The sequence below is a fragment of the Stegastes partitus genome, unplaced genomic scaffold (genome assembly GCF_000690725.1).
Source record: "Stegastes partitus isolate 25-593 unplaced genomic scaffold, Stegastes_partitus-1.0.2 Scaffold123, whole genome shotgun sequence".
Lineage (NCBI taxonomy): Eukaryota > Metazoa > Chordata > Actinopteri > Pomacentridae > Stegastes > Stegastes partitus.
This window is the reverse complement of record NW_007577854.1, coordinates 135,962-163,794: the sequence shown is the minus strand read 5'-3', so window position 1 is coordinate 163,794 and position 27,833 is coordinate 135,962. Positions and strand designations below refer to the sequence as shown.

At 39.1% G+C, this 27,833-nt stretch overlaps 1 protein-coding gene across 6 annotated transcripts; it reads right to left on the bottom strand.

The window, feature by feature from the left end:
- Window positions 1-9: 9 nt before the first annotated feature.
- pds5a (PDS5 cohesin associated factor A) lies at window positions 10-27,833 on the bottom strand. Of its 6 annotated transcripts, XM_008278402.1 has the most exons (34): window positions 27,735-27,833; window positions 27,511-27,644; window positions 26,659-26,811; window positions 18,493-18,696; window positions 17,809-17,895; window positions 17,275-17,372; window positions 16,869-16,995; window positions 16,257-16,337; window positions 15,973-16,113; window positions 14,630-14,745; window positions 14,011-14,105; window positions 13,724-13,869; window positions 13,162-13,313; window positions 12,490-12,603; window positions 12,122-12,203; window positions 11,944-11,992; window positions 11,675-11,814; window positions 10,977-11,092; window positions 10,283-10,388; window positions 9,998-10,158; window positions 9,579-9,702; window positions 9,279-9,437; window positions 9,077-9,145; window positions 8,737-8,873; window positions 8,328-8,451; window positions 7,750-7,954; window positions 6,824-6,938; window positions 6,559-6,691; window positions 3,703-3,822; window positions 3,479-3,541; window positions 2,977-3,125; window positions 2,803-2,890; window positions 2,457-2,722; window positions 10-1,214 (listed from the first exon to the last, which is right to left on the bottom strand). In XM_008278402.1, exons 3-34 carry the CDS (start codon window positions 26,770-26,772, stop codon window positions 1,211-1,213), a joined length of 3,885 nt encoding a protein of 1,294 aa, XP_008276624.1. In that variant the 5' UTR covers window positions 26,773-26,811; window positions 27,511-27,644; window positions 27,735-27,833; the 3' UTR covers window positions 10-1,210. The 6 variants fall into 6 exon arrangements, with proteins under 6 accessions (XP_008276624.1, XP_008276623.1, XP_008276626.1 ...); XM_008278401.1 differs by lacking the exon at window positions 27,511-27,644; XM_008278404.1 differs by lacking the exon at window positions 27,511-27,644 and having other exon boundaries at window positions 2,457-2,719.

Genomic DNA, 27,833 nt, shown 5'->3' with positions numbered 1-27,833 from the left:
ACTGCACAGTAACATCTAAAAGCATTTATTTGTTTGTTTGTTTTTTGGAAAAGAAACTTAAATATGATCATGAGAATAGGCATATTTTAACTACATCAAAAATAAGTTGTCATCAACACAACCCTCAAGGTTTCCATTCACTCAATACCTAAAAGCAGGATTAACCCAACAGAAACCTGACAAAAGTACAAAAAATATTTAATTGTAAAAGATGAACAGAAACCTGAACACATACTTGTATAGTAATATATCATTTATGCATTCCAAAGTGAAGTAATTCAGCAGTAAAAAACCAAAAGTAATTTAAACCCAGCTCGATTTCAGAGCCTCGGACCTGTCAGGGTGACGAGGCGGCGAACAGAGCTCGGAGCACAGTATCGAGAAATGTTCAACAGCTTCAATTTGTCCATTTACACTGGAAATAAATCAGAAGGCCTTCAGAAAGCATTGCAGGTGGCAGTTAACAAACCACCATCCAGAGTTTCTACCTGGCCTTGTGACACTATAACCACAGCTAAAGCACCTAAACATACCAAAGTTAGAAACCTAAACATACCAAAGTTTATAAAATTTTGGTGCCGGTACATCTGTTAAATGTATTAATGTTCCCATATTTTAAGCATTTGCTGCAATTTTTTTTTTTAACTGTCTGTAGATATTCAAAAAGATTTAACTGGAGAGTTGCACAAGGCGTATATACAAAATATAACTGTAAAACTGGTGAGCTTAAAATAAAAATATTGTGCAACACAGACACAAGGAGGAAGAGGTCGAGAGACATATAGTAGGATTTTTCCCAGGGAATTTAATAAGCAACAATCATAACCAGATTAAAACGTTTGTAAAATGTCCATCCTGTTTTTTTTTTCTTAAAAATGGCTCCACAAAAGAAGCAAAAGAGCAACAAACACAAAGGAAAAAAATAATAACATGTTTCTGAGTAAGACCTACATACAATGAGCTTCAATTCTTGACTACAAGTTGTTTAAAACCTTCTAGGATGTCAGTGTTGTGTGTGTGTGTGTGTGTGTGTGTGTGTATGTGTGTGCACCTGTGTATGTGTATGTGTTTTAAGAAAGGTCCATCATGTATCCAGGAAAGCTTTAAGAGTCAGAGGAGCTTGTACATGGGGAGGGAGAGGTTGGGAAAGTTTGAAGAAGAGTCTGGCCCGTTCTCTACAGTCTTGATTTCACCTTCACCGGTCTCCTCTTTACCTGAAAGACAACAGAGTTTGGACTCAGTGATGCTGGTTACTTGACTTGTCAGATTGTGTCTCTTTAATAGGTGACAGCCATCTCATTAACTATTCATAAAGTAGGTGCAGAAGATCAGTAGGATTACTTACACTAAAGCAGCTTTCTCAGAGTTCCAATTCAGAGCCATACAAAACCTACATGTATGCTCACAAGCTGAGAAGTCGCCTCATAAACAGGATTTTAAGGACTAGTTATCGGATTCTTTGAGACAATTACATGAGAAAATCAACTCCACTCACATGGCTTCATCACATTTGCACCTGCAAAACCATATATGTAAAAATGATCATGATTGGTAAAGTGCTATGCTGATTTAAATATGGGAAACAAAACGCCAACAATGAACTACTTCTGAGTTTTCTTATCAGTCAAGGTACGGTGCAACTGCTACTGCATGAAGGAATATTGTGCAGTTAAATCTGGCAATCGAGTATAGCACTTCATGTTGCAGTCTGGTGGTTTAGCTCCCACTGTAATCACTAATTGTTATTTCTACATATCTGTTTTTGGTTAAACAACTAAGATACAGCGCGTTATTTGGGAAACTTTAGAGATTATGGTACTAAGTATATTAGAACTTTAGTGAGTGCTAGGCTGTTTCCAGTCTTTATGTTAAACTTATTATTCACCTTCTTTTACCCTTGACATACAAACAAGACATTGGTATTACTCAAGTTTTAAAAAACATTTGGACTTCTTTTTTTTTTTTTTTTTAAACATAGGCGAAACACAAGACCTGGATAGTGTAGTACGGCTTTCTAAACATCTTGATTAAACCAACTCACTGCCTTCCCTCGACTGATGGACTCTCCCTGCCTGCCAGAGGGAACTCCCCTCCTGGTAGACTTAGTGTCTCCTCGGATATATGTGGCAGACCAGACTGCACAGCTGGCGTGTCCTTGTGCGAGGGGGTACCTAACAGCATCTGGGCTGGATTCCAGCTCTATCTCAGTGTCACCTTCACTGCCCAGGAAGAGGGCAACTTTCCCTACAACTCTCCCTGTCTCCTCTCCAGGCTCCATGTGTCTCATTTTTTCCTTCACTTTGTTCACAAATGGCCACCTGCTAAGAAAAAACAGTTGATACCTGATGCACAAACTGGTGTAACAAGCCTTCTATTTTGTCCTGACAACTTCCATTGTAATACTTTCTGCCACATGGTCTCTTTTTCCTCAGCTTTTTTTTTCTCTCCACTCTCACCTTTGCAAGTCGATCTGTCTCTTTGTCCCTTCGTCATTCTGCTGCTGCTGTTTTGACATCTTGATGTTGATTGACTCTGCGGATGGGTTGGAGTTGGGGTCAGCTGCTCTCTTCCTGCCTCTGCCCGCTCCACCCACTGCTGGTGCTGCTCCCTCTTTTTCCGCCGCTACAGGAACAGCAGCAGCCGTTTTAGGCGGGCGGCCACGTCGTTTGACAGGTGACGCTTCTGTCCCGGCGTCAGGAGTCGCATTCTGACTCGGCTCCTCCTTGAAAGACAGTAAGAGAAGCTCAGTCTAGAAAACAGCGCTTGAAGTTTGTTAATCTTGTATTTTGTGTTTGAACTTACCTTCTTTCCCTCGTCATTCTTGATAACCGGGTTCTCGTTGTTTTCCTGCGCTCGGCTCTCTGATGACTCGGTAGGAGCGCTGCTGTTACTAAGAGACATGTGTAAAATGACACAGATGAAATATGTGTTCTGATTATGTGTACGAGTGGTAAAGTGCATGTGTTGTGTGTTTACCTGTTCTTGTTGATCGTTGAACTCAGCGGAGAGGAGTTGGTGCTGGTGTTACTGGCTGTGTCGGAAGCTGTGGTGGTCTTAGTGAAGATCCTCCTCCCTGGTACGGTCAGAGGCTTGTTCACAGCTCCCAACACTGGAGCTGGTTTAGGCTGTGTAAAAAAAGAAAAGGAGTGATTGGAGACGTAGGGACATTTGTTACTATATCAGGTTTCATATATCACTATGTAGTGTTCTTCAGCTCTCACTGTATTCATACATATATATTCAGAAAACAGACGTTTACATATGGATGTCTTTCAAACTATTTTTTACCTTATTTCAGCCCCACATCACAACATACCCAAATTTCCCCATAAATGCCAAAAATGTGCTTAGTCTGTCTTATTTTCTCCACCGCTCCAATGAATGAACTTCAAAACTAAGCATTACAATCCTTAACATTGATTTCTAAGCATTCTAATGACTTTCTGCTGTTTACTGCTGTGATGTGTTGTGTATTTACCTTCCCAGTGAGCAGCATTTGTCTCATCTCTGCTGTCAGATACTCTTTATCATTTTTAAAGTCCTAAAAGAGATTACAAGAGAAAATTACGATACGCATAAACTGCCAAACGACAAATATCAACAGAGGTTGGGATTTTGGCTTTTAACAGTACATAAGAGCATATAACATATGTAACATTATCGACACATCTGGTGGTGTGCGTGTGTGTTTGTATGTATTGCCTTGTCCTGTATGAGGAAGAACTTGGAGGGTAAGACAGGGTCTTTTGGTGAATCCAGGTGACATGCAGTGCTCTTGTTGGCAATCACGAAGAGCGCAACATCACAGACAATGTACAGTTTCTGTAACGACAACAACACGAGACAGATCGTTAGGATTGTTTGACAAATTAGAGGTGAGTTTTGTGCTTTATTGCTTTCCTTACAAATATAACATTCCCATGAACATAAAATCCCTATGTTCTGCACAGCATTCTGCCCCTACTGAGATATATGTTAACATGTGGGGACTACTCTACCACAGAAGGAGCTATAGCTACAGAATAAGGATAAAAAAATTACAAATTTGCTAGAACCGATGTGTGTTACAGATTAGAAACTATGGTGCAGGTCCAGCCACATGTAAGGTAGCATTCCAATCCAGTATCCATACTATCATCCTATATAGTACAACAGAAAACATTTAGTATGCTCCAACACATAGTACATCAAATGTCGTATGTCAAAAGTACCCAGATGTCCTACTACCGTAATTTCCAGACTATAAACTGCTACTTTTTCACACGCTTTTAACACTGCGGCTTGAACAATGATGTGGCTAATTTATGGATTTTTATGAGTTTCACAAAATTGCCTCGAGACGAAAGTCTCAACGACAAAAGCGTCAATGAAAGAGAGACTGAGGAAGTGTGTGACGAAGTAATTCTGAGGCTGTTCAATTCCAACGCTGAAGAAGACGACTTTAGTGGTTTTAGCGTGCAGGAGGAAGATGAAGATAGCGATCGATGACTTTTCCTGGTAGGCTTCTGTATTTTTTTATTTTTTTAACCAGGCACGTTACAGGTGCTGTTAGGAGAAAAGGCTTTACGGTACATATTTGTGTGTGTTACTGGTACGTATTTAATTAAAAGTTTAAAAAAATCTTTCTGTGTATAGATCTCATGTTACAATGTGTACATCTGCGGCTTATAGACAAGTGCGGCCTATATACAGTTAGGTCCATATGGTACAAGTTTTTTTTTTTTTTTTACCTGTTTAATGAAACATATTCCAATTATAGTTATACAATGGACATGGACATAAAGTGCAGACTCTCAGCTTTCATTTGAGGATATCCACATTCAAATTGGATGAAGGGTTTCGGAGTTTGAGCTCCTTAACCTATTTTAAAAGGGACTAAAATTAATGGGACAATTGACTCAAAGGCCATTTCATGGGCAGGTGCGGGCAATTCCTTTGATATGTCATTACCAATTAAACATATAAAAGGCCTGGAGTTGTTCTGAGGTGTGGTGCTTGCATTTGGAAGTGAATGCACTGGTGAGCTTGGCAACACAAAAAGACTTAGACGTCCACGGAAGACAACAGTGGTGGATGATCGCAGAATCATTTCCATGGTGAAGAGAAACCCCTTCACAACAGCCAACCAAGTTAAAAACACTCTCCAGGAGGTAGGCGTGTCATTGTCCAAGTCCACCATAAAGAGAAGACTGCATGAGAGCAAGTACAGAGGGTTCACTGCACGGTGCAAGCCACTCATAAGCCTCAACAATAGAAAGGCTAGATTGGACATTGTTAAAAAACATCTACAAAAGCCAGCACAGTTCTGGAAGAACATTCTTTGGACAGATGAAACCAAAATCAACCTCTACCAGAATGATGGCAAGAAAAATGTATGGAGAAGCTCATGATCCAAAGCATACCACATCCTCTGTAAAACATGGCGGAGGCAGTGTGATGGCTTGGGCATACATGGCTGCCAGTGGCACTGGGTCACTGGTGTTTATTGATGATGCGACACAGGACAGAACCAGCATGAATTCCTAAGTGTTCAGAGTCATACTGTTGGCTCAAATCCAGCCAAATTGATTGGACGGCATTTCATAATACAGATGGACAATGACCCAAAACATACAGCCAAAACAACCCAAGACTTTATGAAAGCAAAGAAGTGGAATATTCTTAAATGGCCAAGTCAGTCACCTGATCTCAACCCAAGTGAGCATGCATTTCACCTGTTAAAGACTAAACTTCAGAAAGAAAGGCCCACAAACAAACAACTGAAAACTGCTGCAGTAAAGGCCTGGCAGAGCATTCAAAAGGAGGAACCCCATCTGGTGATGTCCATGAGTTCAAGACTTGTCATTTCCAGCAAAGGGTTTTCAACCAAGTATTAGAAAAGAACATTTTATTATCAGTTATTTCATTTGTCCAATTACTTTTGAGCCCTTCAAATGAAGGGATTGTGTTTAAAAATGCTTTAGTTCCTCACATTTGTATGCAATCTTTTTGTTCAACCCACTGAATTAAAGCTGGAAGTCTACACTTCAACCGCATCGGAATTGTTTCATTTAAAATTCATTGTGGTACTGTACAGAACCAAAATTAGAAAAACTTTGTCTCTGTCCAACTATATATGGATCTAACTGTATGTACAATTTTTTAAATTCATGTTTTCAAAGTTAATGGGTGCGGCTTATATTCAAGTGCACTCAAAAATTATAGTATATGCAGTCAGATTTTGCCGTATGCCACCCAGCAAGCTTTTCCGGCCATTCTGACCCACAATTCTATGCACAGGTATGTCATATCTGTTGTGGTCTTTTACGCAAGTATGAAGAATGCTTGGGCAGACAGATGACAGCTCATTTCACACAACAGAATGTCACACTCCAAGTTTAGGGCACAATATTATGACAAACAGTATGTCCCAATTGTTTCCATACGGGATGCAACAGTTTATACTTTGTCAGGGCAGCTGTAGTATGTACTTAAAGTAAAAAGTAAAAGTATCTTAATTGGAATGCAGCCTCTGTTTTGTTTGCGTTTGTTGCATTGAATATGCTTGTGTGTGCTTACCTCATTGGCCTTTGCATCTTCGGGACACTGAGCATCCTTGGTTTGTTTGATGTTCTCTACCATCTTTCTCAGAAAGGCATGACTGTTATTCTCATTCTTGGTCATTAGCACTTCCAGCATGAACCACAGGCACCTGCACACATAAACGGCAACACACAAAGAACATGATACAGCTGCAGTCATCATCACTTGTGTATATTGACATAGAGCTAAAAAGCAAAAAAAAAAAGTTATAAAGCTCGACACAAAGCCAAAATAGACTCACTCTTTGATGTCTTTGAGTTGTTCATATTCATGTGGTTTAGTGAAGTCTGGATCATGTGCCAGCAGGTGAATCATATAGGGAACAACATACTCAGGGAGAAGAGAGACAAGTTTTTCTGAGGGAAGAGAGAGAGAGTAGCTCATTTTAATGATTGTAAGTATGCTTCCATCTCCTTGTTTTTATGAGAACTTTCAATATGAAAATAAAAAACCCAAGTGGAAACATTATACGTTACTGCTGTGGGAAAGCAGGAGCAGCAATAAAAGAAAAATGCAACAAAGTGCAATGGTAACAGCTAATTAGGCACCACATCAATCATTCAGAGCAAACTACACCGATGCATTCCGCTCATCATATTTCACATTGAACAGAAGTGAGTGGAAGATAAAACTGTAAAATGACACCTTTAGGGTAAGAAAACAAAGTACAAAATCGCAAATAAAGATTGTCATAAATATACATAAAACATGAATTTAGTGATCTGAAACAGTTACTGTGAATTAAAACATCAAATCTAAGCAGCAATGAGACTAATGTTCCTGTAATGAATCCATGAAACAAACCTTAAAGCCACATTACTGTCATATTTTTGCTGTTTTCCTGATGCGTCTGTAATTATGTCATCTTGATTTGTGCTGTTCTTCTGTAAAGGTTTAATGGCTTCTGACTAAAGAATCAATGCCACACGCTGTTTTTACTGATGCACCAAACGCCTTATGTGGACAGTAAATTGCAATGTACATTATTTTCCTGATAATTCAGTGAATACTAGGATAGAAGCTGTACTCCTGATCTTTCACAGTCTAAACCGCTGTCCAAAAACAAACACATTACACTGCTATGATCTTTACAACGACAACAACAGCAGTGTGTAATAATGGAACATGAGGTTTCAGCATGAAAACATCTAAAGGTTGAAAACTGACCCTGAGCGAGGGGGTTTTGTTTGATGTACTCTCTGCGGACGGAGATGTTTTTGAGGAGGCACTGTCGGGCGTGGGCTCGGCGCTCCTTCACCGGGTCCTTGGCACACAGAGCGAAGACGGCCAGGTACTCCAGAGGCAGCAGCAGTTTGACGAGAGCCAGATGCAACTTCTGTGCAAAGATCTGACGAACCTGGTAGCACTCGTCCTGCACATAGGAACAAATGTCAGTGGAGTATTTCAAAAAATAAATAACAAAACATTTACACAACTCAGTGAATTAGAAAATCCACGGAAAGTAGCTAAGAATGAGTGTACTGATGAAAAAATTTGTCCTTACTGTGTTCAAATAGTTTTTATATTTTACTAAAGGTCTTTGCTGCTGTTGACATTTTGACTTATAGTAGGAAAAGCTCAGGTGAAACTAGTAACATTAACTATTCGTATATTTTAACTGAAGCCTGTAAAACAAATTCATCTGTTCATATTAAAAATATCAACTCTGCTTTTAAACACTGTGATATATGATGATATCCTCTACGAAAGCAGCCAATTAAATGTGATGTAAAGGTGAAACTGACATTGATAACGAGGCCGCAGAGCTGAAACTGCTCAGGTGTGATGATGTCATGGTAACATGGCTCTTGTGCCAACTTCATAATGGCTCCACCTGCAGCCAGCCTCAGACGTGACATGTCTGATTTACTGTGAAGAGAAAGACATTTAAAAAAAAAAAAGGGGGGTGGGGGAACAGGAATTAATTAAAACGACTTTATAAGTGGCAAAGTTGTATAAGTGGACCACAGAATCTGTAATGAGTTTCTAAATTAATTTAAAAATGTGATAAATTAACAATGTGTTGTTTGAAGTGATGCTAGTGAGCTAGCACTCTAAGGTCTCCATCCAAAGCTAGCTATTTTTGGACCCACTCAAACATGGCTATAAACAGCTATACTGTGAGTCAGCGCTGCGACTTTCAGTCTGAGGTACCTGATCTTCTTCTGCTCCGTAAGGTCTCCCTCGCTGACCAGCATGGCTGATAGCAGACGCAGGGTGGAGTTTGCTGACTTAGATTGGTTATTCTTCATTCCTAGTAACCAACGCACCAGCAGCTTGATGGCCTGAACCTGGTCGAACAGGAATGGCAGAAATTATTTGCCAAAGAAGGATCCACGTGTCTTTGCAACATATCAGTCTGCTGTACAAAACTATTAAACAAAATCTCATTCTCTGTTAATAAAACATTATAAAATAAAATTATTAAAATGAATAACCTCAATCAGTTTCTCCTAGAAGTGAAATATGCCTCACAGAAGTGTGTGCCTCCTACCTTAGCTAGGACTTCAGGTGAGACTTCCTCATCAGTGGTCCACAGTTTACCATTCTTGTTTCCCACCGACTGGAGACACAAAGTTACATTTTCACTCTTTTCTTTGCATATATGCACACTTCTCAACAACAGGACTCTGTGTAATTGTTAAAAGTATCTGCACCACTGCCATGACTATATACAAAAGCTGGGCTTCACACACCCTGTCATTCATGAGCAAGTCCTTCACGATGAAGTTAGCCACAATGGATTTCATTGGTGAAGCAAACTGATCTGGGGCCAGCATGGAGATGTGGCCCAGGGACACAAGCGGAGTGATGAGCTGCTCTGGGACATCTGCGTTCAGACTACGTGACAGAGGCTGAGGGTGAAGACAGAAACAACATGAATGCATTCATATGAATAAATAGTCAATAAAAGACGGCACACAGGATAGAAAAATAGCAGATACAAGGATGACATACATAGATCCTTGTAAGTTGTTAAATAAACAGTTCCCTACCTCAAAAATCTGTGCAAGCTGCACCTCCTTGTTGTTAAAGATGGCATGGATACAGTGGACAGCCTGTTTGGCCTGGTGAGGTGTGCCCCGCTTGGCTTTCTGATGCAGGATGGGAATCAGAGTCCTGATGGACACATACGAACAGACAATATTAACACTAATGCAGCAGAACATTTCTCTCATGCAGACAGTGACCCAGTCCTTCTGGAAGACCTGTCTTAACTGTGTATTTGAACACACAGGATCAAGTAATACAATGGCTGTAATGTTTTAAGAGACCAAAGAAACTTTGATAGACCTAATCTAAACACAAGAAGATTCCTGCCTTATATAATGTTCAACACAAGCACAACAGACTTTATGAGTTTATTATTTCCACACATACATCTAAAAGCCAGTGTCATTCATCTATCTCTTACGATCTTATCTGTTGTAACTCTGTTTCGATCTTCTGCCCAGTATTTCTGAAAATCTGTATGGCTGCTTCTGCCACTTTGTCGTCTTCCATTTTCAAACACTGCAGCAGAGATTCGTAGGTCTCTGCTGAGTGAAAGGCTGTGGGGTGGGTGAATGACAGGACCTAGAAACAGAGTGAAAATTTTTTTTTTTTTGCAACCTCAATGTGTTGATTCAACATATTACTTGTGCATAAACATACAATCAAGCCTCAAAAGATGTATTTCAGTATGTTTGATCCAAGGTACCTTCAGTAACTCCAGTCCAGAGCGGATCGCTGTATCAGGGGTAACACCCTCCTCATCGTCATCAGCTGTGCCCTCAATGGACTTGTTCAGCAGCTTAACCAGAGCACTGAAACAAAACATAAATTATTATCATCGTCCTTGTTTTAAACTAATGCATACCTATGTGACTTTCCTGACAGCTTTAAGCACTCTCAGATACATTAGGGTAGCAAGTATTACCAGAAAAGTGGGACACTGCATCACTAAATGCCATTCAGTGTGTGTATTTCCTTTCTCGTGGTGTTTTTCCATCAAGTAGAAAGGGTTAAACGTTTGCCCTGACTGAAGACTGCAGTGATACCTCACCACCACTAGGTGTCTCAGTGAATGAGAAAAGCCTGTTAATGGTTCAGTGTTACACAACAACACAGAAACACAGAGTCCATGAAGCACTCTGAGTGAAATAGTGGAAGATAAACTGTTGGTCTGGCACGTGACTACACTGCTTTGGTTTAGTATACAAAAAAACAAGACAAAACACTCATCTAAACGAGATTTACAAATCCTTTTCTTGCTTTTAAACTAAATAAAAATGTACTATCTGTAAAAGTAACATATTTTGCTTGAATTACGTGAACATTTACTAATGTTTTTAGTCTGTTGGCAGAGAAAAACCCAGAGCTTGACATGTGGAACATGTCAGGAATTTTCTGACCTGATGGCCTCAGAGTCGATGTGAACAGGGGCGATGCGCTCCAGCAGGAACTTTACCATCTCCAGGAAGGGGTTGGTGGGCTGTTTGGGAAATGTCAACTTCCGAGTGATCTCCCTCTGCACACAAGACAAACAGTAAACTGTAAATACTAAGATTCATGGATGTGTGCTTATATATCTGCATACACATTTACACCATACCTTGTTGCTATGCTACATCTGGAACAAATTTCCTTGATGTATCTTTATTCCTTAACTCTAAAGTTGTGATCATTTTACAGTTTCATATTCTACTTAGCCCATAAAAAGGATGGGGGAAAAAAAAGCACATCTGTCTTTGTTTCTTGGCTCTGTGCCAGAATTCAAAGCTGTAGAAATCTGACCATCAATCTGAACATCTGCACCATATTCATTTTAGGGAATAAAGCTGTGTGTTTTGAAGTCCCTGGACATTTTATACATTGATAAAATAAACAGTTTGCTGCAAATATCACAAGTTTCTCCTCAGTTGATGACTGCTACAGGAAGATTATAGGCCCAAAAACAAACTCATAGCATCAGACCTTGTGCTTGTAGTCAACATGTTAGCAACGTTAACACTTGTGCGTTGTGTTAAAGATTTAGAGAAGAGGATACTGTCAGTGTTTCTGTAAGTGACCATACATGCTCAGGCAATTAATGTGTTCTGTATCCTCTCACCACACAGATCTCAGCTTGTTTGCAGGAGCACGTCGGACTGATGAGCATCTCCAGCTGGACTCTGAGCTTCTCGTCCTCACCAAGAACCTGGTTGAACTTCTTCATGAAGTCCTGAGCCTTTCCAGCATCTGGCAGATTTTCTGTAGGCACACAGTAGCATGTGATTAGAAAGTCAACCCAGAACTTAACTATTAAAAAAATGCCAAAAAACTAATCTGAGACATAAAAACATTGTGTACTACAAATGATTGAGTGTGTTTCCAACTTACTGGCAATACTCATCAGTTTCCCAAACATTGCTGTATTATTCGCCTCAGACTAACAGGGAATGAGAAAGAAATGTGTTAGACGCATTGGCATGCATTTCTGAAAGTGTTCTGAAGAAAAAAATGAAACGGGTAATTATTGTGTGTGTGTGTGTGTGTGTGTGTGTGTGTGTGAACATACGATTGGCAGCTTGTGAAGGTCGAGCAGCTCTTTGACGAGGCCTCTGAGCATGTTTTGACACTTCCACATCTCGTTTAGGGCCCTGAAAGCAGAGATCAATTAGACAAAGTGGAAAGGGGAACAGGTGAGATGAGAGGTGACAAGAACACAGAGGAATATCAATATCCTGTCCTTGTGACGTGTACTCGGTGACCTATCATTGTGCTGTTTGTTTTCTTGTGGTGTGTAGATACAGGGTTAGGTTTATGTTCCATTTTGCAGTTTTGTGAAATGTGTTTGTGGCAAACATACAGGTCAGTGTTCACATATACAGTCTAAAATGGATGTGTATTTTTGCTGAGATGTGCGAATATTGTAGGTTTACTGACTTGACAGCGTTTGTGTCCAGGCAGGCATACAGGTAGTAGAGACATTTCATCTTTTCCTCTGTGTCAAGACTGTGAGGGACCATGTACTGAGCAAAGATCTTCTCAACTAATAACCTGGAGAAAACAAGAAGAATTTTATGAATAAATTTCAAAGAGAAAATGAAACAAATAACTCATCAGGGGAATCTCACGATTAGATTTGATGGATGGAGCACTCAACATGCTGTGTCGCTGTCATATCACTAGCAGTGAGGAACAATCTTTCTGGTGCAATGTCAGTACAAAAGAAAGCCATCTTAATGATACATACTGTGCAGGTGAAGGTTATGTACAACAAAAGACTATTTAAACCAAATTATTTTTCCCCTGATAAAAGTAAGTTCTGTAAAGTGCTGCAGTGAATTGATTTGCCGACCTTGATTCTTAGGGTGGGACTTTGGAGTTCTGCTTAAGTTTGTCTGTAGGTGATGTCGTACACAAAATACTTTCTCTTCGTCCTACCAAATATCAAGTCGTTACGTCCAAAAGGCTGTCCAGGTGCACTGTGCCTTTGCAGTTGAGTTTTGCCTTGTGTGAATCTTTTTTGGCATTAATCAATCAAATTCTTTACAGCATCAAATCATATATATATGCACACAGTGAAGCTGGCGTGTACAGAATGTGTGTTCTCACTTGTCGTCGATGCTGTTCTGATAGTAAATGTGCAGCAGTTTGTCTTTGATCCAGCTGATCTTCAGAGCAGACTCCTTTCCGGCCTCATGGTGCAGACAGTATTTCTTGTAAAGCTGAGCCAGGCCCATCATGGCCTCTTTACGCACACGCCACTACGGAGGGAAAGAGGAGAGCAAAGGAAACCAGATTAAAGGAGGGCAGGATTAAATTAAGTTTGGGAAAGTCAATTTACTTTTCTGATTTTATGAGGAAAGTAATCTGGTGTTCAGGGAAATTCCAGCATTGTTACAAACACAGATGCATATTAAAACCTTGTGAAAATACAAAATGTAAATGTGGGGAAGATGTTATTAAGGACCCAGAAATTTTATTTTGCATGTATTTAAGGTCTAAGACTGCTGATGATCTGACTGGAATGAGATCATATTATAACTCGCTATTAAAATGTCAATGAATGACAAACCCATAAACTCATACATTACTACCAGTATTTGATACATTTCCATCATGTCTGTTGTAATATTTACATATATATATATATATATAAATATAACTGTCTTACCCTCTTATCCAAGGTTCTTTCCCGTACAAAGCCCAATAGCTGGTCATTGACCAAGTTGAGGTCTTTCTTCCCAGCATTGATGATGGTGACAATGACGTCATGACGGATGGCTTCCTCTGGGTCATGGGAACGCACCTTCAAGTACTCTGAAAGGATAAACCAGAAAAAGTCATGAGGCACATCTCTTTAAAGCATAATGTGAAAGTACGGATTAAGCGACAAGGAAAAGGAGAATGTTATCCACACAAATTTAAGTGCAAAAACCATTATCACAAGATTAAGCACACCTGTCAGGTCTCTTGCCAGGTCCGGGTGGTTCATGAGGCAGTGGCTGGCAAACTTTACACACTCTAGCCTGACTGGTACATGGATGTCATTGAACCTGGGAGGAAAACATCAGTTGCACATAATGAATTCAAGTGATTCGTGCAGCAGACTTTGAGAAATTGGGTGATTTAGTATGTGAGTCACTAAGGAAACACAAATTAGGTTCCTGAACAAAACTAATAGGACCATAAAGGACGAGGAATACAAATTTTCATCTGCCCATTTTCTTCTGAGATACAAACAACTTCTCTGCTGTTCCTAAGTATAATTCAAAAGCTTTCCTTTTTAGTTTTCATTGTCCTATTCACCTCTAAATCCAGCTTAAAAAAGAAAATCTCCTGTATTGATAAATCACCTCTAGGAGTAAGAACTACATCAGGGAGATGTTCACCAACCCTTCAAAATAATAACAGGGTCTTTTCACTAAATAGTCTGAATGCATTTTTAGAAAATTTTGTTATGTATTCTCTAACAATGTTATCAATAACAAAACCTTCATCACTTTCCTCTGACTCTCTCCTGATTGAACTAAATCAGCTTAGAGCATTATTTACACTGCACCGTGTTCATGCAACTCACCGTCCTAAGAAACATTGCCACAGTGGTCTGTTCTGTGAGGCCAGCTCTGAGTCTTTGGCCCCAAACAACTTAGCTAGCAACCGAACAACAGCCAGACGCTCCTCGCCATCATTGCTCTGCAAATACAAAACACACACAGCTATTTTAACACAGGTTATATTTTTTTTTTGCGTCCCTTCAAACTCTTATTCATTTTGTTCATGGTTACACTCTTAACACAAACAGGCAGATGTCAAACTGTCAACCATCTGTCAACCCACGACTTGCACAAACAGAACAAAAATGTATCTGTGAGTGTTTCTACCACTGCCATGAAAATAATTTCATTTTAAATTGCATTTGATATATTTTTTAATCTCACATTTTGATGTAAAGTATGACAGCTTCTGATTCCACCTGACAGATGTGTGGTCATGGTAATGGCCATCCCTGAAAGTATCAGTACTGTGTGGTTTTCTATTGTGTAGTGTGGCCTGTATTGTACCACAAGCTTCTATATTTCATTAAAATCCTGCTTAAAACCAAACTTTTCAAATAACTGAACAAGTTAAAATTGACTGAATAAAGCTTCTAGCTAAAGAAAAAAAACTTTGGTTAACTGCTATGACAAGATGATGCATTACATAGGGGTAAAACTAACTAAAGCTGAAAGATCAGTTGCCTAAAAAATGCTCCATCATTGTAGAACTGCACTCATAAAATTTTGCTGACCTCGCAATAGACAGTTCAACATAAAAAATAAAATAAAATAAAAAATTCAGAAGAACCAGATGCGTTTTGTTTTATTCCATGCATTCTTCTGCCTAGTACCCTGGCACTTACAACGCCCGCAATGACACTGACCAACAACTTGATTTGGAGATTCAGGTATGTTATGCTAGTGGCAGCTAATGTAGCCTTGTCTGCTAACCCCAAGGAGAAATGAGTGGCCCAAAAAGGTCTGGTGAGCTCACTTTTTCCTGAATCCACACCTTCTGATTTTTTTTCCCTTTCATTTGCAAACTTGTTGCTGTCAGTCACTGACAACACAAGATATCTTAAGGTAATTTGTCAGATTTTGCACACCTACCCAGGTGCTACAAAAGACTTTAAACAACTTTTCAACATATGCAGCAGAACTCTCACAGGCCTGTAAACAGAGTTTGGTGTGTAAAATACAAAGCGTGCCCCTCTAAGCTTCATAATCTGACAGATGGTCAGTTAAACATCAATATTAGCATGCAAATAATTCAATATCAAAAGTGCACATGATTATTAAAAGTAGAGCTACTGTTTGGTTAGGTCTAAGGTACAGTGTGTCATTCTGTTTGTTTTGGGTGTGTGTTTGTTTGTATTGTGTTAACCTTAAGTTTAAACTCCAGCTGTGGCATGACGGAGGTAAGCAGCATAGGGTCGATGGCAAACAATTCCTGGATGAGGTCAAAGACGTGCTCTGACAGGTCACTGACTGATGACTTGCCCATCACTAAAACCTGATTGAAGAACTGAGGAAAGAAGAAAAAACGGTCTGAGATAAAAACTTACTGATGAAGACGTACTGTTGATCTAGACACTAGTTTTTGTTGACAGAATTTAAAGACAAAGAAATAAAATATATATATATAGAGAGAGAGAGGATGGTACTCACATTTGCAATGCATGTCTCAATGGTTTGGACGGTCCTCTTCAGCAGAGTCTTGGCAAGGTCGTATGCTTGCTTATTCAGATTCTGTTCCAAGGAAAATTACACAGTGATTGGTTAGTTCAACTATGAATATTTTACTGAAACACTCACTGATACACAGCACTGTCAAGCTTTTGGTCAAGGCTGCAAGGCTGCTAGTTACAAATATTTTTCTTAAATTTTCATCAAGAAATGAGCGGTTGTGAAAGGGAAGAGTCTCCCAGTCGTAAGGTTAGCTTAAAATGTGTTTCTCTTTACAACAAAAAACAAAAGGAGAGAAAAATATGAGGAAATTCTCAACAGGCTAATATCTCACAAAGTAATTTAAGAAATAATCAACATTTAAATCATGTGTATTACAAATGCTAATTTTAAAATTAATTTTACATTTTTATAAACTGTTTTCAACATTAAAAATAAATATCCATTAATATTCATATACTTACTATAACATAAATGGGGTAAGGGTTGGACCAAACAGTCACATAACAATATCTGGAGATATTTCTAAACAATGCAAATTGAATACAAATAAATGGTGTTATATTGAAATAATACTGTACTTTATGGTCTTACCTTGTGTGCAGGGATGAGGTTGATGAGGATTGTGTCCAGCAGCTCTTGTGTGACTCCGTCTCCCTCCATGATGATAGAACTCATCAGGTCCATCATGTGCATCTGCACCTTCTGGTTATGGCTGTTACTGAGGACACAGAAAGACAGAAATGTGGACATTTTAACCTAATAAAAGAAGGAAAATATTCAATCATAAATTTAAAATGAAGCAGTTAATATGATCCCATTCATGTTACAATGAATTGTACTAGTAAATAAACAGTTTAAACACACAAAACATCAAGCGTTATAATGTTCAAACAAGACTTTATACATGTATCAGTCTGCATGTTTCTATGTTCGTGAAACATGTTAAACTCCAAAATAAAAACACTCTGCAATATTCAAGTTGCACAAAAAGACTTACTTGATGACAGAGAAGAGTGTTTTGAAAAGCTGGATGAAGATTTCATTGCAGTCCTCCAGTTCAAAGCAAATGTTGTATGACTTAACCCATGCCAGGTTCTACGGAAGACACACACAAAACCCACAAAAAGGTTCTTCTGTCATTAGCAGTCAAAGAGTCCAGTGTTCTTTTCCTTGAACTACAATCCAAAAATCTGATATTTTGATGATTTTCATTATGCTCTACTACAAACAATATTTTTTTTTTAAATTAACAGATGTCAGAAAACCAGACTTTGGAGAGCCCAAGGTGATGTCTTTGAATATCTTGTTTTGTCTAATCTAAACTCCAAAACCTGAAGATGCTTAGTTTACAGCTAAATATGACAGAAGTACAAAATTGTGCTATTTCAGAAACTTAAAACTGAGAAAGTGTAGCAATATTTAAAGTAACTTTACTTGAAAATGACTGAATGACCGCTTCACTGTTTTAGCTCTACGCATAAGCAGCTGTCCCTTTTATAGTCCTTTCCATCCTACCAAGTACTCAACTTACCTCCAGTAGGTAGAAGTATCGGTTGAACTGAGGGCTCTTGGTGTCCTCTAGTCCCTTTAACTGTCTGGTGATGAACAGGAAGATGTCCTGGAGAAAAGACAGCAACTACCATGAACATGTGATTGAATTAAATGCTTTTGTTAGTATTGGCAAGCCTTCAAAAAAATGAAAAAAGTCTCCTGCAAAACTCTCAAGACCACAGATTTGTCCAGAAGAAGGAGCGACAAAGCTGATCACGAGGGGTTTCCAGCCAATATTCACAAACGTTGCACACTACGGTTTTGCAGGAAAGATCTAGAAGGTGCCTAATGAGTACTAGTAGTATTCCTGCTGCAAACCTAATATGTATATCAATTTAGTTGATTTTTACATGTAAAGAGGTCAGACCGAATCCTACACTAACACCAGTTTTTGAGTACATTTTTATAGGGAATGCTGAAAGATGAGCCTGAATGAAATGAAGACTCATGACTCAGAGGGTGGCAGGGGATTGTGAACTTTTGACAACCCACTCTACTATTATCTAGGAAACAGGACATTAACTGAAAAACAGTGGAGAGTTGTATTTAGCTCACAGAATCTGCACACACTTGCTATTTCAGTTTGTGTTATCAGCAACAGTATGGACTATTCTTAGATACTACTGCCCTGAAGACAGTGCTCCGTCCTGGGTCAATTCCTAACCTTGAGTTTGTCGTGGGAGGTATAGGGAGCCTCGGGAGCATAGATCCTGAAGATGTCAGCCAGACAGCAGGCCACCAGTAACCGTACATCTTTATTGGGGTTCCTAAGGAAGAACTCTGAGGCCAGGTGGAGTGCCAAGCCGAGGTACTGCTGCTTCTCCTCTTCAGAGTCTTGATCCATGTCCATGTAGGTTTTAACCACCATCTGTTTAACAGGGCAACAAGGGTGGAGGATGAGATGAGACACGTTTTTAACCAGCCAAAATTAAAATAAATAGTACAGTATTCTCTTTTCATCTTGAACATGAAAAAATAAAATTATAAAATCAGCACCTGGAAACAAGCAGGAAATTAATTTAAATCAAAGCGAACAAGCATCTTATTCATGAGGAGGCTCGTTGTTCTCTGGCATTAATTGTAACAGAAAATGTAATTGTGAAATAAATAGTTGAAAATCATGTCAGCCCCTTGATTCGATGAAAATAAAAAAACAGCATTCAGACAGCATGCTCATATCAGAAAACCAATATTTTGCGAGTTGCAGATATATCGACTTGGATGTGTATGTTGGTTGGCAACAAGAAATCGCAGCACAGAAATGCAAAACTAGGTTTGAGATTGTACAGAAAAATTGTACATCACGTAGCACTGACAATGATAGCGCAAGAACAAGCAAAGATACACATCAAGGAAGATGGGTACAAACTGTAGACGCCTCTGTGCACAGTAGCTGAAGCAATTTTTCAGAGCAACTTATAATGTCAGAGTCTTATGTCAGAGCTTGATCAACTGGAAATGGCTGCACTGGGTTTTATGTGAAGGCTGAAGTGAGAGTCCTAAGATACAACAGTTTACTAGTGAACAAACAAAACTGTGAGCTAAATGGAGCTAAAACAGAAGAGCTTCACAGTTCTGTAATAATTCTCAACGGGAATAGGATGTACATCTGACCATTTAGCAAAGAGTTACTGAATTCAGTTTTGATGCCGACAACGTGGATGTAGCATATTAAAAATAATTTTAAAAAAGCAGCATGAAAATGCTCTTCTTTTTCCAACTAGAAAATTGCAACTGGTGGCAAATTCTCTACCACTGAGTCCACACCCTTGTCACTAGTTTCTTTAAAAGCCACTGATCAGATAGAGTGACCAGTACACAGAGACTCCTTTGACCAGTGACTATAGAAGGCCATGTGAAAATGCAGCTGTATTCAAATAATGCGATGTCACAGATGACAAGAGAAAGACGAGAGCGAGTTATCTGCATGCTGGATGCTGGCACGTCAGTTAGGACCGTAGCCAGACATTTGACTGTCCACAACTCCACCATTTGTGGTCAAAGAAACCGTGTCAGACAGCAGGGTGCGACAGACAAACCGCCACATGATGCTCTGGAGGGATGCATCAACAATAACAATATAATCCTCGCCGCAAACTGCCCGCCATCTTTGCCAAGCGCTTAAGGAAGAGTGGGATAACATTCAACAAGCCAGCATTGACAATTTGACTAACTCTATGCATGGCAGATGTGTCACTTGTTTCTGACCACTGACCCCACTTTCAATCTGTCCATTATCATTCCCAATATAGTGTCTACTTGGTTGTTTCATGATGTCCATTCTGTTGTATTTATGTCATGTGTTGGAACAACAACTTCTTACTCCAGTATGTAGAAAATAATGCATATAAGTCAATGAAATATTACAAGCTGTGTTTAGACTTTTGTTAAGTATACACCAAGTATGTATGGTGATGAAGGCTTGGTAAACAAACAAAAAATGGCACTATTGCTTTGCTTTTCTGAGTGCTGTGGCTACAGTGGAAAGTTAAATGTCAAAGTGAAAGGACCATTTTAGTTTTAAGTTGCAGTTTTCCAGTTCTTATCCAACTGACTTTTAATTGTCTCTGCCCATTTGGATTTTATTATAGCAAACAAACAAGCTAAAATTATGTCATTTTGTAAATTCTTGGTTAAACACAAACCATGATGTCTGAGTTTATATTCACACCAGTCTAATCAAACACCTCAGTTCTTATGGATAAGCAGTAGGAGGCCATGCTTTAAGCTGCCACTTCCTCCGTCTGTGTGTATGTGTGTGAAAGAGAAAGAGTTGAAGCATAGCAGCGGAGCTCTCAGCAGACAGGCAGCCAGCAGGGGTGGGGGATGGGCCAACAGCTCCAGCAGACTGCAGAGCACCACACTCACTCCTACACACATATACTGTATACACACGCACACAAAATCACCCCAACCCAGGCTGTTCTTAGCTGAAACAGTCACAACCCAGCAGAGGAAGGCTCTCCACACAGGCACAAGTGTGTGGGCCTGTTGAGCTGTAGAGTATGCAACGCTGCAACCTCAGTTTATTGCAGTGTATCTGGACAAAATTTTAGCTCTGCCTGAAAGTATAAGCTGTCAAATAGGTGCTAATGCAAAATCTGAAAGTACACAACAGCTAAATGTTTAAACCACAGCTTCACCCTGTAATTCATGCAAGCAGCTCTGATAAGATCTGAGGAACTTATAAGAGAGAACCATTTCCTTCCCAAGGGCGGTTCAAAATGTGCCTTTACCCGTTCTTCCTTCATTTAATTCAAACAGGTGGCAGTCTGTTGGAATCCTTCAGCTAAGATTAAACAGACATTAGCCCGGCATGAAATAAATGCAGCCATCCAGTAATTTCACCAGCAACAAGAGTGAGAGCACAAGGGGCGAGAGCAAAAGCATGCTCTGCAATTGGGCAAAAAAGTGATACATGGCTCAACTTTTGCCATAATACAAGTATTGTATTTTGAAAATGCTGCTACAGGCCCACATTCCTGGTAGATTCCTAATAAGAGATAAAGCAACAGTCCTATTTACCTGGTAATCATCATGATGGGATAAAATTACAGTTTTTGCTCATGATAAGACTACAAACTCACTGATCTGTTACTCAAACTGGCCATCCTAGTAAATTTTACATTATCAAAGTGCTACCCAAAGAATCAACCCCTACAAAAAACACTCCCATGTGTATTTTTTGGAGTCCCAACACCCACCAGCAGGTTTGAAATGTATGCTGTCTTTAAAAGACAAAGAAAAAAAGAAGAATTTTCAAGATTTTCTCATTTTTGCCATTTTTTAACGAATCATGTGTGATGCGTGTCTATAGCAGGAAAATCCAAATCCATACTTATCACTTAACTTACATATATTTCATACAAGTCCCTGTATTCTACATGCCTGATTTCAAAATCCAACAATTATCAACAAGTAATAAGCATATCCTTCAAAAAACTATACTCCTCAGTACAACTGAGAGCCTATGAGTGACTCAACGGCAACAAATAGTCACAAGACAAAAATGTAGTGTCTTTGCGGCCGGAATGCAGCCCATGTTTACAGAGCAGATAGCATGACACGTATGGAAAACATATTAGCAAGATTGAAAATAAAATAAAATTTAACAGGCAATAAACTAAACAGCATGGATCAAAAACTGTACACAGTGAAGCAAGTTGTTGGAAGATACATTCAGCACGGTCAAATATCTTTCTGGAGTTGATACGCATAGTCGTGTGAAAAACACCTAATTTGTAGAAGAACTCTAAGTAGTAAAATATCTACAGTATTTCAGAAACGGGACATGGTTTTTTCTTTTTGTAAAATAAATAATGAAAGAAATTCAACTCTTTTTGTGATTTCTGGTATTATAACATGCACAAAGGGAAATTTGTGTTGGAGGGGAAGGCTTGATATTGCAATGAAAAATGAGCCCACAGTAAGAAAAATGTGAAAGGAGTAAAAAAAAGAAAAAAAAAAGAAAAGCAAAAAAACCCCAAACAAAAAATACGCACAGACAAATTATGATTCGGAGGGTTACACACAGCTATTTCTAGTTTAAACACCTGGTTTGGTTATAAGCAACATGCAACACTGCTGCGACACACAGTAAAAGCAGCATAAGCTTAATTCATGAGGCTGGTATCAAATGACTACAGGTGGTTCAACACTGGCTTTCTTGCCAAGAGACTATCACCACTATCGTGTCTGAGTGGCAAATATGGAGCTCCCGCCCAGTTAGCTTAGCTTGCAATAAATCAAGTTGGAACAAATAGTCTGACTGTGTTCAAAGGGAACAAAATACACCTAATAGTACTTGAAAAGCTGAACAACTACCAAAGTTCTAACTTGTGTCTTTAATGTATAGAAAACCCTAATGTTAAAAATAACAAGTCCTCACAGCGAGATGTCAAGCAGGTCATAGCTTTAGCTTTATGCAACGGAGAGAATTGTAACAATCTTCTCATATTACTCTGCAAGACAGTGAATGAGGGTATTTCCCAAAATCTTAAAATATTCCTTTGACTAAAATATTTTCTCTGTCAGAGATAAAGAGTAAAATTGAAACAGTCAACTCCACAGTTCAGTCAGATCAAACAGATGTTGTCTACCAGTTTCTCATCCTTTCTTAAATTTCTGTAAAGAGCACTTGTTTTTATACATCTCAAAGACGACATGATCAGTTTAAAATACAGCCATTGTGTAAGCTCAGTTAGCTATTAAACTAGTATCATGTTAACTTGTCCTACTTCACCAAACATGCCAGCTCTGGCAATGGAACGGTGTTAAACAATTCAGAATCAGATCAGAAACCCTTTATTGATCCGCAAAGGGAAACTGCTTTGCCTTAAAACCATCAATGCCCACGACTGTATGTCCAGGTTTCCCTAGCATGCTAGATGGATCACACCACTCCCCACTACAGACCAAATAATCACTATCAGCAGTCAGGCAAAAGGCAGGTTTTTACTTGTGCTGAGTAGACGAAAGGTGCCTGCAGTGGCCATGAGTGTGCATATTATAAAAAGGTGCATGGGCCAAAAACAAATGCGTTGCCACCATACATTTAAATGCAAACTGAACAGGGAATTCATACCATCTGGAGTAAAATACAAACTGCCTACGATAACAGAAGTTTCAGAAAATGTACCTTGATGTGCCGTTTTTTCTTTTGTTAACATTCTGTCAATCCTCTATGTTAACTTGGCTTTTTGTGTATATTTCGTAAATATTGTTTTTTTCCCCATAAATGTCAATTTCAGTTACATGAATAGGGATTTATTACAAGTTGAGATGCCTGTTATCCTTTGTTTACCCTGGCTAACACAGACTCGGCTTATTAGCTACGCCTACACATTCAGGATTTTGCAGCACACAAAGTGAATGTAGCTAAAAGGACAAAGATATGAAGAGTGCTGGATGTTGGCAACAGTCTCCTGTTTCCATTTTTTTCCCTACAAAGTCCAAAACCTATTCTTTCAGTTAATGTTTCAGTTACATAAATAAATATAATACAGGTTATTCTGGAAACTCTGACTTCTCAAACATTCAACAAATGAGCAACAGTGTTGTTTACTTGAAAGTATGATTGTGTTGAGTACACACCATAGGCTGAAGTGTACACACATTTTGCCATGATACAACATTAGACCAAAGCTTTATTTTCTGCAGGGGAAAACATGACATTTTTATGTTTTTAGGCCTATATGTGCAATACATGTGAGCAAGAGTAATAGACCTGCACCAATGACAAAGTCATAATCATTATGCATACTGAAAATGTAACCTATCACATACATATGACTGTTGGTAGTAAGTAACTCAGTACAGTTATTTACATTAATGATAACTTTGAATACAGTCATGAGTCTCAGGTCTACTTTCTAATTCATCTGCACTGGTTGCGTTTAGATGACAAATAGGCCTGATAACAGCATACAGCAAACACAAGCTTGTCCAGCAGGGATAAACTGAATAACAGAATCCACACACTCTTGATTTCATGTCTTAATACCTTGTAGTCAGAGACAATTTCTTGTCAACAAATATCAATGTGCAAGGTCATATATTCAGTAAATCCCTTTAGTCAATGCAACTGCAAAATAACCAGAGTCAGCTAAACATCCTAAGTCATGACAACCCCATAAACTGCGGCCGATCCATACAGTTTACAGGACAGTCGTGACTCAAGGCAGCTAATAAAACCAGCTATCTACTACGTGACTTCCTAATTTGAAACTACATTTTGTGCCTGCTGTAATTTAACCTATAGCAAAAAATGTAAGCGATGTTTTTTAACCCAGGAACAAAGGGAGTCCGGCACAGGCCAACAGCTTCACACAACATTTCCTTGATTCAATGTTGACAATCCAAACACAGGATTAATAGTAAGAGTCATAATATAAGGATAGACTCAACAAAACACACCTTAAATGTATGCTATAAAACCTAAAGCTATAAATACACAGACAAAGAAGCTGTGCATTTTTTGTCCACAATAACTTTGGTTATGGGCTGACTGTAGATGAAAAGACAGAACTGAATTGTCAACCTTATAAAATAAGCTACCTACTTGCTAACTGCTCTGCTCAGTACAGCAGAGTACAGTGCAGTGCATTCTCTGATTCAGCAATTTTGTCCAGCATGTCAAGGCCAGGGGTTGTGTACTTTATGTTCACTACACTACTCTATAAACAGTTCTAGGATGTCAGGAAACCCTTTCAGTATTAGTGTAGCAAACAATCTAATGTGATTAAGAGGAATCACAGGATCCCTGTAAACACCGATGCCAACTTTCAAACCACTGCGGATTAGAAGTATGGGTAGCAGGTCAGGATATCAGGATGCATTGTGAAAAGGTCTAAAACCCACGTATACTATTTAAATGAAATGACAATACAGTGGTGTGAAAGGAGTTGCCAGTAGTGATGAAGCTATAGAGAATTTTCAGCTGGATCTGTAGCTCCCCTCAGTTTTACAGAGCTTTATAGTGAGTTCAGGTCAATGTTTAGCTTTTTCAATGTTTAACTCCTTTTTTCTTTTTTACTTTCACAAATCCCTTCGTGTTCGGCCACAGCATGCAGCAGTTGATGACAAAGAAGCTGTAAAAACCCACTGTACACTACCTGCCCAGCATAAAACCACAGACAGGCATAGTAAGCAACTAGCCAGTGACCGTAATAAGGCACTGGCCAATATTGGTTTAAAGAGACAATATTTCCCTCAGGAGTTGGTTAGACAAAACAGAGCTGAAAGAGTGGACTGATAATGTGCTCAGTGGTCACAAATGACACTCAAATGAATAATAACGTTTTTTCATAATGACTATATGTGCAAACAAGCAACAGTTGGCAAACTAATTGGCCACATCGACTTCAATGTGATGTCAATGCTGTGTTAATAACTTGTTTCCTCTGTTCCCAAGTGGTCAGAAAAAAATCAGCTACTGCAGGGTTAAAGAAAGTGTGTGTGATATGGTTGAACTCAAAAATCACAATATTGCTGCAGATTATTTTTACATTTCAAGTATATATATATATATATTCCTATTCCCAGATGTATGAAAAATCTGATATGTAATATTGAACTCAATTAAGTGTGTTCTGCTATTAAGCATCACACAAGGCAACACTCATCAAATATGTACAACAAAAACTTAAACAACTAAATGAAAATGGACTACAGCAGCACCAAAATAGCGAAACTGACAGACAATTGGTTATTTGTACTCCTAGCATATCATCAGTTTGTTTTTCCAAGTTAGCTTGGAGCCCTCACATATCATCAATTGTTTTAATACTGAACAATTTGGGATCCTACATTCAGCCCTTCTGTGACTCCTTAAGTTTTAATTTTATTTGAATAAGTCAGCAGAATCTTGCTTATAATCAGTTTCATTACTACAGCTGCTTTCCTTAGTCTCCCTTAAATGTGAGTCACTGTTTGATCCCTTGTAGTAAAAATAGCTCCAGTGTGTAATGTTTGCTTTTCTTGTGTTCACATTTTGGGATCATCCCATTTTTCCAGCCACAAGGGAATAAGTGGAAGGACTAGAAAAGCTGGAGTCTTAAGAACAATAATGTGTCCTGTTTTGTATCATGCTTCTCTCAAGTTTCAGAACATCACAATACCCTGGTAGTAACAATATGGTTATAAGTGTTGTTTAGGGAGTGTTGTGAGGATTGGGAAACCATTCTGCCATAAAAGACGAAGGGCCACTAAAACATACAGCAGTTTACAAAGTTATAAGGATTTTGGCTTAGTGCCAGGACCTAGATGCTTTATAATGAGGATAGGGTTTGCAGCAAATGTGTTTTGACAGAAGGGAGTCCCATTAACATACCTTCAATCGTTTGACCACCTCATCGTTGCTGATTTTGTCCGTAATCTCTTTCACTCCAGGAGGATAGATGATCTTTCCGTCCCCCGCCGGTTTCTGCTGTTGCGGGAACTCCATGCTTGTTGATGTCTGGTCCACACGGTCTTCTACTGGCCTCTATGGGTCAGAAAACAAAAGTTCAACACAACCATGCTACCGCACTTAGCAAAACCTCGTTTTAAGCATCATTCTCATTTGCAAATCACTAATTCTGTCCACTAAAATTGATAAAGCAGCACCTGTATATTTAACGATATTCTAATCCAGTAAATTTTCCACACAGAAAGCAAACATTAAACCAGCATCGTGCATATTATTAGCTTACATGCTAAATTACCCCAGCTAAACATCAGCTCTACATTTTCCGTAAATTTCTCATAATACACCGTTTAGATACAGAAACGAACTCAACTGCTCTTTCGGTAACATCACAGCAATTTGAACCGCTAAGTTGTTGGAAAACCACTTTATAAACAACACGAGAGCAGCCGGTGAATCTCTACTGTCACACAGGTTATCAAATTAGCTAGCTAGCTACTTGCAGTGCAAACATCATTGGCTAGCAGCTAGCATTTTGCGGGAAGTGCTGTTAGCAGCGAGCGGCTAATACACGTTAGCCGCGCTAACTCGTTAGCCTACTTTGCTAGCCTAGGCCGCAAACTATTCAGGTATCCATCACATCTCCAGCTACAGACAATCACAGAGGAAGTGAAGTATCCTATCATCTTTGCCCAAAATAGCCATGGTCGTGGTCAGTTCCTGTGGTTTCCAACTACTGCAACTACTTTGTGAAGTTTAAAAATGAAGCTAATTTACTTGTTACTGTCTTTTTTCAACTTCCAAGCATCGCTCCGTACTGCCGCTAGTTCACAGGCGAAGAAGGGCTGCTACCGTCGCCTTGAGCCCTCCTCTCTCACCACCAACTTGCCCCACGGATGATTTTGAGCACCCTAACAAATGCAAAATGAATCTATTTTCAAAAATACAAGTACGACTTCAACCCCAGGATATTTGCCAAGCGCTTCCTCGTTAGTATTTACCTCTCAAATGGGCCGTTTTAATTCATTAGTCTGACACAGGTTGGGCTTAGTTTTCGGCACAAAGCTTCTGTCCGTTCAGTCAGTGCTGTCTGTGTGAAG

Coding starts and splice junctions, on each gene's coding strand:
- pds5a (XM_008278402.1), bottom strand. CDS start 26,772: ATGGAGTTCCCGCAACAGCAGAAACCGGCGGGGGACGGAAAGATCATC. Junction 16,996..17,274: donor ACACTCTTCTCTGTCATCAA/GTAAGTCTTTTT, acceptor CTGTGTCCTCAG/TAACAGCCATAACCAGAAGG. Junction 2,891..2,976: donor TCAACGATCAACAAGAACAG/GTAAACACACAA, acceptor CATGTCTCTTAG/TAACAGCAGCGCTCCTACCG.